Below are 12329 nucleotides of genomic sequence, written 5' to 3'. Positions count from 1 at the left end.
TTCTATTCTGCACACAAACACGACGACATCCGCACGCACACACACACACAAACACTACGACATCCGCACGCACGCACAAACACTAACACTACAAACACCTGCACGCACGCACGCACAAACACTACGACATCCGCACGCACACACACACACAAACACGACAACATCCCGCACGCACACACACACACAAACACTACGACATCCGCACGCACACACATACACAAACACTACAACATCCGCACAGCACGCACAAACACTAACACTACAACACCTGCACGCAAGCACGCAAGCACGCACAAACACTACGACAGCCGCACGCACACACACACACGCACTACCACATCCGGCAGCCAAATACGTGCACACAAACACGACAACATTCGTATGTGCGCATACACATCACACAAGTCGACCCCCTGTGATTTTCAGTCACTATGGGAATTTGGTAAAACTCTGCCAAAGTCTGCATGCTGAGCAGAGGATTACAATGCAGCTCGTCCCACTGAGATCCAGGAACCCAAATCCTGCCTGCATAACACCTCCTCCCCCTGCTCATCCACATCCCCCTGTTCATCCGACTGCCCCTCCTCTCCCGCCGCCCACCCTCTCCTACCTTCCCCTGCTCTCACACCTTCCCGCTCCTGTCCCATCTCCCCCTCCTCTCCTATCTCCCCCTCATCTCCCAGCTTTCAGCTCCCCCTCCTCTCCATTTCGCCTCATCTCCCACCTCCCCCATCTCCCCCTCTTCTCCATTTCGCCCCATCTCCCACCTCCCCTATCTCCCCCTCTACTCCCACCTCCCGCTACAGACCCCTGTTCCCTCTCACGCTCTTGCTCTCTATTTGTGAGATTTTCCCTCCTGTTTTCGTTCTGTTTACATCCCGCTTTCTCAGACTTTCCCCGTTCACTGCAACCCCGTCTTTCCCTTTCTCCCTTTCTTCCTGCGTGTTGTTTCAGATTCTCCTCCTCGGGCTGCCTGTCTTGATCCCTCTGCTCGCACCGCTTATACCCTCCACTTTCAAGAGGTGAATACACAAAGGAGGAGGGGGAGAGAGAGAGAGAGAGAGAGAGAGAGAGGAGAGAGAGAGAGAGAGAGAGAGAGAGAGAGAGAGAGAGAGAGAGAAGAGAGAGAGAGAGAGAGAGAGAGAGAGAGAGAGAGAGAGAGGAGAGAGAGAGAGAGAGAGAGTGTGAAAGCAGTAACTGTGGTAGATTGATCAGACACCATCGTCTGGAGAGATCAGCAGGGTGCTGCTGTTTAAGAGGGTTGCATGGAGGACGAAAAGGGGAAGATGAAAGAAATTATGATATTGTTAAGTATAGTTTAAAAAGAAGTGTGATGTGCAAAAGTACAGGGTACTCTAATCCTAAAGCAACAAGTCTCCGGCTTCTCTTCAGCTGCATATTCAGGGGACATAATCAGGATGCATTTTAACTATTGGTTTCCTTTTGAGGGAGAAGATACACAAAAGAACCTTGGGCTAGTTTAGATACATATTTTTCAGAAACTTCCCCAGTCACACGTAGACTTTGGATCCACAACAACTGAATCAACAACCATCACTATTCTTAGGCTGTGCCTGAAGGCAACAACCGATACAGGTAGAAAAAACGGTGAGTTCTCTGGGAGCGTCTTACTGCTGTAATTACACATTTCAGTGGTTGAGACTGCGGCTACCTTTAGAACTCATCCGGCAATGACACCAGTGTATGACACACACCAGCCCCTCACAGCTCACTGCAGAGGCCCTGCCAAGCAGCTCAGAGTACATGTGTGTTCTTGTGGGAAATAAGAAAAAAACCTACACCTGACAGGGAGGTGCAATATAATACATCATCATTTTCCCCTCTGCTCCGGGTAGAGATACTCTATCAACCCCCCCCCCCCCCCCCCCCCCCCCCCACACACACACACACACACACACACACACACACACACACACACACACACACACACACACACACACATTCCAAAACAGATAGACGCAGGAAGAAAAAAATAAAACAGAGTACTGTATTGATTTTGTGAGTGTGTGTTTTGCCCGTGAGGGACAGTTTAATGAGTCTACACGCAGGGCTCCTGAGGGAAAGCCACGAAGCAACTGAATAAGATGTTTTCTCTTTTCCATTCATGTCAGAGGGCATGGGTGACTGTGATAGATCTCCCCCCAGAGTTAGACCTCAGCCACAGCCCAGGCCACGAGGGAGGGTCGGGCGGCCCTTAAAAACAGCAGGTCCCCTCGCCGAACCCTGGAGAGTTGGCGTCACCACCGGAGAGAGGCGGAGCCGATGGGAGGGACGTCAGCACGTCCCCCCTGGCCCCTGGACCCCTTGGACTCAGTTCAATACAACGCCTGATCATCAGACCCAAGCGGGAGTCATTTACATTCCCACTGTCAGGAGGGACAATGCCCGCTAAATCAGAACTCAGAACTGCGGCAGTGCCCCTGATCACAGCCAACGCCACGCCCCCCACCTTGCCTAACGCTGTAGGAGAAGCAATGGTGGGACAGCATTGGGCAAGTGTCAAATGAGGAGGCTACATGATAGATTCATGCATCGTATTTGGCTATTTAGTCTTTAAAATTAAAAGTCATAGCTTACACGTACAATTTTTATTATGCTTTAAAGTGTGTTCTCTGTGAAGCCCCTGTTCTGGGCTGCTGTAGAATCATGGCGGTGCAACGCGGGGGGCTACGTGAAGTATAAAGGGCTCATCCTAAGGTAACGAAAACAAGACAATCCTATTTCCATGGGATTATTCACTAATGAAAATAAACTTGTAATGACTTCCAATGGTTATTATATTACATTTCTGTCAAGTCCATTCCTCCAGACGCCACTAAATTATACATGCTGCAACTTTAACTGCTTTATTTTTAAATTCCACACTACCATTAAAAATGTGAGCGACAGCTACACCTACCTGGTGTGGATTGTTCTTAACATCAAAATACAGCGTTTAAAGCTTTTACGGATTACAGGTTGTTTAGAGCGCATTCTTCTCCTAACCAGAGTGAAGGATAAACACTGAGATTAAGGGTGAGAAGCTGTGATTTCAGGGTCAGGACGCAGAGAGCCAACAGGCTGTCACTATTTTTTTTCCTTTTCGTTTTCTAACCTCCCTTGATAGCCTTTCATCTCGGCTCTCCTCCTAACAGCCAACTCAGGCTCCTAAACTCCCTACCTCCTCCTCCTTCAACCGCCTCCTTTTCCGCCACCCCATCCCCACCTCCTCCACCTCCCCCACCTCCTCCCCCACACAGGCACCAGACAAGGGCTCTGGGGCTGGAAGCTCTCCAACGGCGTGCTCCTCACTAGGATTCTGTCCATCATGACAGAGGTCTTCTTTGCATTAAGATGATTAATGTGTTGGCTGGGTGACAGTGTGTCACCTGCTGATCAGTTCTGAAGCACTGGTGGACCCCTGGATGGAGTCCCCGATAGGAGGGATGTGGAGGTACATCCTTCTACAGCGGACTAGGCTGTTCTGTTGGGTTTCTGCTTTATGGTGTCTCTGTTCTTCATATCTCTTCTGCCTCATGGGCAATGCAGAATTTCAGGGCTCTTTGTTATCTTGGAAAGATGTTACATGCTTTGGAGAGGGGTTTTGGGTGAGCTATCTCCTATGGATAAATAGGTATAGACACAAGTTCATTCATCAGCCAACAACAGTGCAACACCTAGCTTGGCCAAGGACAAAGCCATGTACACCATAAGCCATTCAATAAGCTATCCTTTCAACTTGGTGCTATGAAACTTCAATAATAATAATAATAATAACTTACATTTATTTAGCGCCTTTTACGGTATCCCAGGTCACTTAACAAGAGTGGGAATGGGGGCAGGGAGGGATAAGGAGGGTATAGGTCAAATAGAAGACGTGTGTTTTGAGGTGCGGATCTGCGGTGGTAGGTTATTCCATAGTTTAGGGGCAGTTGCACAGAAGGCCCTCATCATCAAGTCTTAAGTCTGGTTCGGGAAATGGAGAGTAGATCCCTGCCTGTGGAGCACAGGGACCGAAAGTGGGAGTAGGGTTGGAGGAGATCGGCGATGGGTCGGCTTAGCTCAGGAGGAAGAGCAGTTGTCTTGTCACCGAAAGGTTGCAAGTTCGATCCCCAGCTCCTCCTAGCTGAGTGTCGATGTGTCCCTGAGCAAGACACTTAACCCTAACTGCTCCTGACGAGCTGGCTGTCGCCTTGCATGGTTGACTCTGCCGTCGGTGTATCAATGTGTGTATTAACCAATGTAAATCGCTTTGGATAAAAGCATCTGCCAAATGCCCTAATTGTAATTGTAATGTACTTGGGTACAAGTGAGTGGAGTGACTTAGAGGTGAGGAGGCGGATCTTGAATGAATTCTGGACATACTGCAATCTGTCAAGGGCCTTGCTGGGTAGCCAAGACAGGACACCATTGCAGTGGTCCAGACGGGAGGTGATGAAAGAGTGAATGAGGGTCTCGGTGATTTGGAAAGTGAGGGCCTGAGTCTTGAAATTTTGCGCAGGTGGAAGAAGGCAGATTTGATGGGACCGGAATGTGAGGGTGGAGTCCAGGATAACACCCCGGTTCCGCACTATTGGTGATGGGGAGGTGGAACAGCCATCTATAACCAGGACGATCTGAAGATCTCCAACCTTCTTGAGCAGTGTTGCTGGGGCCACCACCATGGACTCTATATTATACTAGACCTTCAGTCTAGTATTGAATGTTTCCCAGTCAAATGTTCACCTGGAAGCTCAATAATGGATCTGCGTTGTATCTTTTTTGGCGTGTAACTTCTGACGTGTTCCCGCAGCAACTCAATAGTGAATCCGTCAGTGTTTGAGACAGCGAGGTAAGAAGCACTTTATGACCAGTGATCACCAGGGGGCAGCAGGTCGTACCTCATACTCCTGCTTGAAGCCGTAGCCCTCGGCGGTCTTCATCTGGTTGATGTGCTGCAGGAGGTCGGCCACGCGCACCGCGGGGTGCAGCTGCCCCGTGTGGTAGGGGGACCCCTTCCTGCTGCACTGGTGTCTGGGGGAGCCGCCCAGCAGACTGCTGGACTCGTTCACTGAGCTACGAGCCTCACCTGGAACACACACACACACACACACGCAGACACACAGGTGCACATACACACATACACACACACACACACACACACACGCGCATACACGCACACGCAAGCACAAACACAGACACACACGCACACGCACACGCAGACACACACACACACACACACACACACACACACACACACAGCACAGACACAAACACATACACACATGTAAACAAACACAAAGGAAACAGGATTCATGGGGAAGACATATCTTTTAAGGGCTTCAAGAGCTGAAGCATCTTTAATTGGTGTTCCCAGATAAAATCCCTGGAGTGCCTAATTACGAATTTGGTATTTTATAATACTTTTCTGAAAATGACAAAAACTAAAAAAAGATTCTTGTGATTCCCGCACTGCATTTATGAATTATGACATCCCTGCCACCACACTAAGAGCCTTGCCTCAAAACATGTCGCTTAAGGAAATGTCTGGATGGACAACAACAACAGTGAGCACTGAGTGTTTTCCTACGGTCAGCGGTACTCACTGCGTGCCCCACACGTGTGCGTGTCCATGAAGGACAGCGCCATGCGCTCGTCCTCCTGCAGGGTGCTCTGATCGGTGAAGCTGCGCTCCATGGAGCCCAGGTGGCCCTTCTCCTGGCGGTACGTGATGGGGGTCTTGTTCAGGTTCACCGGCTTCCTGCTTAGAGAGAGAGTGGAGAGAGGGACGTAGAGAGGGAGACGTAGAGTGATAGACGTAGAGAGGTAGGCGTAGAGAGGGAGACGTAGAGAGGGAGACGTAGAGAGGGAGACGTAGAGAGGGAGACGTAGAGAGGGAGACGTAGAGAGGGAGACGTAGAGAGGGAGACGTAGAGAGGGAGACGTAGAGAGAGATGTAGAGAGGGAGATGTAGAGAGAGACGTAGAAAGGGAGACGTATAGAGACGTAGAGAGGGAGACGTAGAGAGGGAGACGTAGAAAGGGAGACGTATAGAGAGAGACGTAGAGAGGGAGACGTAGAGAGAGACGTAGAGAGGGAGACGTAGACAGGGAGACGTAGAGAGAGAGACGTAGAGAGATAGACGTAGAGATAGTGACGTAGAGAGGGAGACGTAGAGAGGGAGACGTAGAGAGGGAGACGTAGAGAGGGAGACGTAGAGAGGGAGACGTGGAGAGGGAGACGTAGAGAGAGAGACGTAGAGATAGTGACGTAGAGATAAAGACGTAGAGAGATAGACGTAGAGAGAGAGACATAGACAGAGAGTTGTAGAGAGAGAGTCGTAGAGATGGAGACGTAGAGAGATGTAGAGATTGAGACGTAGAGATAGAGACATAGAGAGAGAGACATAGGGGTACATAGAGATAGAGAAAGATATATATATATATGTAGATGAGAGAGAAAGAGAGAGAGAGAAAGAGACATAGTTAGATAGAGATATATTTAGAGAGATAGATAGAGAAAGATAGATATAGAGATAGATAGCATTATATAGAGAGATGGGAAGTGATAGATATGTAGAGAGATAGAGACAGATCAGATAGAAAGACACATAAATCGATAGCGATAAACATAATTGAGATAAAGAGAAGAGAGAGAGAGAGAGAGAGAGAGAGAGAGAGAGAGAGAGAGAGAGAGAGAGAGAGAGAGAGAGAGAGAGAGAGAGAGAGAGAGTAAAGAGATAACAGAGGGTGATATAGAGGGATAGATAAATAGAGCGAGAGGCAGACAGTGGGGGGAAGAGGGGAGACGGGTAATGATCAGACAGGGGGGCTCGGTTCCATTCACAGCTTGCAGCAGGGGGAGAGGCTAAATGAGGGCACCGATGGATCACAGAATGAGGGAGAAGAAAAAAAACAAGGGATGGAATAACTTACGGATAGTAAGAGTAAGAATAGGAGTCCCTTCTGGAGACGGCAAGAAGAGCAAAGAGACCGATGCCGAAGAAGAAGACAGAGAGAAAGAAGAGATGTAAAAGTGTAAGCCATGCCAGCTGGCAGTGGGATGGAAAAGGGAATAGAGGCTGAGATGTGTCTGATGAGTCTGGCTGCACCGAGTAGGCCTGCAGGACATGTGTGTAGGCTGCTATACTGAGTAGGCCTTCAGGACACGTGCGTAGGCTGCTATACTGAGGAGACCTGCAGGACATGTGTATAGGCTCTATGTATAACAGACAGGCAGACCTGACAGCCTGTAGCACATCAAAGCACAATTGAAAAAATCTTTAAGTTGAATATGTGTCCATGCTACCCAACATGTTAAATGACATGTTGGGTTTCAGCAAGAGCAAATATAGCAATCCCTTCTCTGAGGGACATCTTCATGGTAGCTTAGGAGAGCAATAGGGGCTAATATGGAGACCAGCACCGTATTTCATCATCAAATCAGCATAATTCAACCTTCTTCCGTAGGACCTCAGCCATTCCATTGTGATTACTAGCCCTCAGTATAAGTCTCTGTTTAGCATGGCGGGGTTTCAAATGTAAAATGGCATTCATTTTCTTCCAGAAAGATTAAGTGTTAGCTTTGGCAGTTGCCTGGAGTCTCAGTCATAGGTTATGTCTAAATCCGACGTAGAGTAATGGTAGGGTAGGTGAACACTTAGGATCACAGGTTAATGATCACAGAAAGCACACCTTTCTTTCTTTCCTAATTAACATCCAATTCCAGAGGTCAGGTTGTTGCTAAGAGTGCATAATTAAGTGGCTAATTGAATTGCATCCGCCTATAATTACATGCTTCACACTTGGATGGCCCTGTGGATAAGAGGTTTTTGGCCCCTCAGGTGCACGATAGCGTAAATCAATTTAGCGCTAGCAAATTAGCGCTACAAAGACACACAATGTAGCTCTAGCTACTGTGCTAAAGAGGAATGCAATGTAATCTAGCTAGCTTACAATAGAAAATAGAATTTAGCCCTTGTTGGTTTGCTATTGATGCGTTATTTCTTGAAGAAAGTGGTCCAATCCTTGGTCGCTTTTAACTCAATTTATTTGTTAAAGTAGACATGTTTCGGTATGGTAACTATGAAGCTTAAGGGAGGAAATTGTATCTAACGCGTGTGAGGGAAAATACCGTGAGCTGGCTTCAAGCCACGGGCTTAGGGCCCGTGTCTCTCCGCTCGTCTACCTATAGTCTCTCCCCTCCAATCTCTCTGTCGAGATTGATATGGTCAAGTGGGCGTGGCCCATGTGAAGTGGGCGTGGCCGGTGTGACTAATGGCTCCGCCATCCTCACCTGTCTAAAGGTGCTGTCATCTGTGGCTAGAGTAATTATTGCAGCTTATGTGTTCGATCCTGCTTCCTAGTGGCTATGTGAGGGTAATGCAGCTTGTCTGTTTGATCCTGCTTCCTAATGGCTATGTGGGGGCAGCTTATGTGCTTAAAATACGTAACAATTCAGAGATTAATAATGTAGCTCTAGCGAGCGTATGATAGAAAATAACAATGTAGCTCTAGATAGTGATCTATAGAGGAATATATTTAGCTCTAGCTAGTGTACCAAAGAGAAATTTAATGTAGATCTAGCTATTACTATAGAGAATTACAATGTAGCTCTAGCTAGAGTGCTATGTATGAATACAACGTAGCTTTAGCAAGCGTACCATAGAGAAATAATAAATTGCTCTAGCAAGTGCCTTAGAGCAACACAATGAAACACTTGCTGGTGTGCTTTAACGGAGCGAAATAGCGAACGAGGCAGAAATAACCACGGCAACAACATCCAATAGGTTGATGATTGGTGTCCTCTGATGCCGTGCTTCAGAGAGAGTAAAAGAAACAAGCAAAAATAATACGAAGGAGGAGTGGGAGAGTTGAGTGCAGTATGATACAGTAACGACTACATTATCCCTAATTGCCCCTACTGGGAGACAGCGGGGTCGCCATAGCGCACGATCAATGGTTGCCGCGGCGCCCGAGCGACGCCCGCGTACGGCTGCTTGCCGGACCAAACATCCCACAATAAGGCCAGCGTGGAGCAGCAGCCTCCACACCCGCCGCTACTCACCCCTTCTTGATGACGATGATGACCGCGCCCAACAGGAGAATGAGCACCACCAGACCCCCGGCACACACCCCCAGGATCAGCCCCATCTCCTCCGAGCGCTGGGTCACCTCCAGCGCACGCCGGTGGTCCTTGCAGGCAGCTGGCCGTCGGGGCGGGGGGAGGTAGAGGAAGGGGAGAGAGGCGAGGGTTGGAGATCGGTTGGAGGTGGATGTGGTGGACAGGGTAAGGTGAAGGGGGTTGGAGTCGTGGGGGAGATGAGGATGTGGTTGTAGGCGGGGGAAGTGGATGTGGTGGTGGGGAGGTGTGGTTGTAGTAGTGGGGGAGAGGTGGAGGTGATGGTGGGGAAGAGATGGAGGTGGTGGTGGGGGGGATGCGTGGTTGTAGTAGTGGGGAGAGGTGGATGTGGTGGTGGGAGGGAGGTGGAGGTGGATGTGGTGGTGGGAGGGAGGTGGAGGTGGTGGTGGGAGGGAGGTGGAGGTGGGGGAGAGGTGGATGTGGTGGTGGGAGGGAGGTGGAGGTGGATGTGGTGGTGGGAGGGAGGTGGAGGTGGGGGAGAGGTGGATGTGGTGGTGGGAGGGAGGTGGAGGTGGATGTGGTGGTGGGAGGGAGGTGGAGGTGGATGTGGTGGTGGGAGGGAGGTGGAGGTGGGGGAGAGGTGGATGTGGTGGTGGGAGGGAGGTGGATGTGGTGGTGGGAGGGAGGTGGAGGTGGATGTGGTGGTGGGAGGGAGGTGGAGGTGGGGGAGAGGTGGATGTGGTGGTGGGAGGGAGGTGGATGTGGTGGTGGGAGGGAGGTGGAGGTGGGGGTGAGGTGGATTTGGTGGCGGGAGGGGGGTGGAGGTGGGGGAGGTGTGGAAAGGGGGTGGGGAGAGAGGGCCATTAGGATAAAAAAAACATAGTGTGATCCGGCTACATTGGAGATCCAACGGCTTAGAACGATTCACGGACGGAGAACCGCTTCAGCAGGAAATAAAATGCATACACAAGGAGAAAGAGGGGAATAATTCAAAGCTATTCATAGATTGAAAAGAGTTTGCAGAAGACATTCTCTCTCTCCGTCTCTCTTTCTCTCTTTTATTCTTTGTTTCAGATGTGCGCACACATCAATGCAGCTTTATGTAAGCTGTGAGATGGCATTCACTGAACAGCGATCTCTAGATTTATGAAATCTCTGCATGTAGCGCTCGATTGTAAAAGCGTGAAAAAGAAGGAGACGCTCAAAGTGCTCTTTAGAAAAAATACCCAACTAAAAATAATGATCTAAGGTAAAAGTGGGCTTGTATGGAGAAGAGAAAGACACTAGTATTTTCAAGTTCAATGGGAAGTAAGGACGCCACACGGAGATATGAGGGGGAGCATACATAAATGATCCTTCACAACAATATCAACACTAAAGCGCCTTTGTTTTAGTTTTAGTCCTTCTGTCGGGTACGTCTACGCCTCCACACAGTCAGAATAGTCCTATATAGTCTATACTCTATACTTATGGTAATGGGTCAGAAGAGTTGCTCTTCATTCGTCTTGTTCTAGCCGCGTGGTGACCTAATTTCCGTGTATGGTGTCATCTTGTCCTTTAGGCCCTGGCAGACCCTGCACCTGACCTAACTCTAGCCCAGCCTAACTCTAGCCCAGCCTAACTCTAGCCCAGCCTTACTCTAGACCAGCCTTACTCTAGCCCAGCCTAACTCTAGCCCAGACTGTCTCTGGTCCAGCTTATTTCTAGCCCATTTTATCTCTCACCCAGCTGATCACTTGCCTAGCCTAGCTCAGCCCAACCTATCTTTCAGCCAGCGATTGGAAAAGTCAGAACAGGCCTGGGGACTCAGTTACTAGCTAACAGAGCAGTGGGGGGGACAATGGGATTGGGGCAAAATAGAAGGAAAACAGAGCTATGTTCCTGGGCTTATCTTTCCTCCACCCTGGGCGTTTATAAGCCTCATCCCAAATACAGCTAAAAGTGGGGCAGTGTCTTTTGTCTCATCCCGCAAGATCTTTTTTTTTTTTCTCCCTCATAGAGGCCTGGGGTCTTCGAATGTGGCTGCGTGATTCGTGTACTGGGCTGTGGAAATAAAAGCTTTATTAACCACATTGTGTGTCGTTTGGTTTGTTTGTTTGTGGGTTTCATCTCTCTTTCTGTATTTGTCTGTAGGGCAAAGGCAATGTTCTCTTTAGTCTGTGAACCACATCACTTGATGCTTCGTGTGATGGGTTGTACAGCCTGACAGACTGTCAACTGATCAAAGACGCCGCTTTGTTGTCCCGGAGCGTTCTGTTTATCGGTCTTCCCAAGGTGCCCCCTGTGTCGTCAGACATCCAAACTCACTCCCAACCGGTTAGGAAAAGAAATGAAGTCCAATAGTCTATTTTACATTCCCTAAATAAATGCAGACGAGCAGGGGGAATTCAATTTCGTGACGTTTTGAATGCATAAGAGGATTGCGCTACTCTTAGCCGCAGAGTTTCCATTAGGCTAAACATAAGTATAGAGCAGATCTTTCGCGCGCACGACCAATGCCGGCTGTTTGAAATTGGCACTTAAAGCCGAAATGGAAGGCTATTGTGGAATAGGAACTGCCAAGCGGTGCTTAATTAAACTGTCACCTGGAAGTGGGAATGGAATCGGCTGCTTTGTTATCCGCGCCGTAATCACTCGCCTGTGTGCTTTGGTGACTGATAGGCAGCCTAGAGTATAGATATCACAGCCAGGGATGAAACAACCCCTGACCTGTCCCGCCTTTAAATTACACTCTTTCTCTTGGAGATCCACCGATCAGTTGAAACATCACCTTACTTCCTTTAAAACAATGTTATTAAGTTTTGGGCTTTTTGTTCTCTGACTGGCTGACATTCCCTCATAAAAGATACATCAAAATCAAACAAAGCTTTAATTATTCCTTTGTTTTTCCGAACCATGAATTGTTATTTCCTTCATTTATTCCTGCTGTTTGTTCCTTTTGCAGGGCCTCCTAAGAGTCCCAGAAGAAAAGCAGCCGCTGCGAAATTTTCATCACCCTGAGGAAACGGTTTCATTCAGAGCCGTCAAGATGTGGAACAGGAGCTCTCGGCTCCATACAAGATGAACCCTGCCTCTTTTTGGTCCAAGAAAGAGAGGGCTTCACGAGAGAAAGGACAGCCCCCCGGCCGGTGGAATTCATTTGCAAGGCGGTGCTTACTGTCGCAGTGGCAAGATGAAACCATCAATACGGGAGTTGTATTCACTGTGACGGCGCACAGAGGCAGAAGGAGCCGAACCTCCACCACCAGGGCTTAGTCATCCCTCCCCTG

At 48.9% G+C, this 12329-nt stretch overlaps 1 protein-coding gene across 1 annotated transcript in view; it reads right to left on the bottom strand.

Annotated features, from left to right (window-relative positions):
* ptprub (protein tyrosine phosphatase receptor type Ub) overlaps window positions 1-12329 on the bottom strand; it is a 140039-nt gene that overhangs the window by 25383 nt on the left and 102327 nt on the right. The window contains 4 exon segments of the mRNA XM_060064665.1: window positions 4881-5068; window positions 5586-5740; window positions 6915-6944; window positions 9046-9184. Of these exon segments, the coding sequence (XP_059920648.1) occupies window positions 4881-5068; window positions 5586-5740; window positions 6915-6944; window positions 9046-9184 (512 nt within the window).

This window comes from Gadus macrocephalus, chromosome 11 (assembly GCF_031168955.1).
Source record: "Gadus macrocephalus chromosome 11, ASM3116895v1".
In the NCBI taxonomy this organism is placed as follows: Eukaryota; Metazoa; Chordata; class Actinopteri; order Gadiformes; family Gadidae; genus Gadus; species Gadus macrocephalus.
The sequence above is the reverse complement of the archived record's forward strand: the minus strand, read 5'-3'. Positions and strand labels throughout refer to the sequence as shown.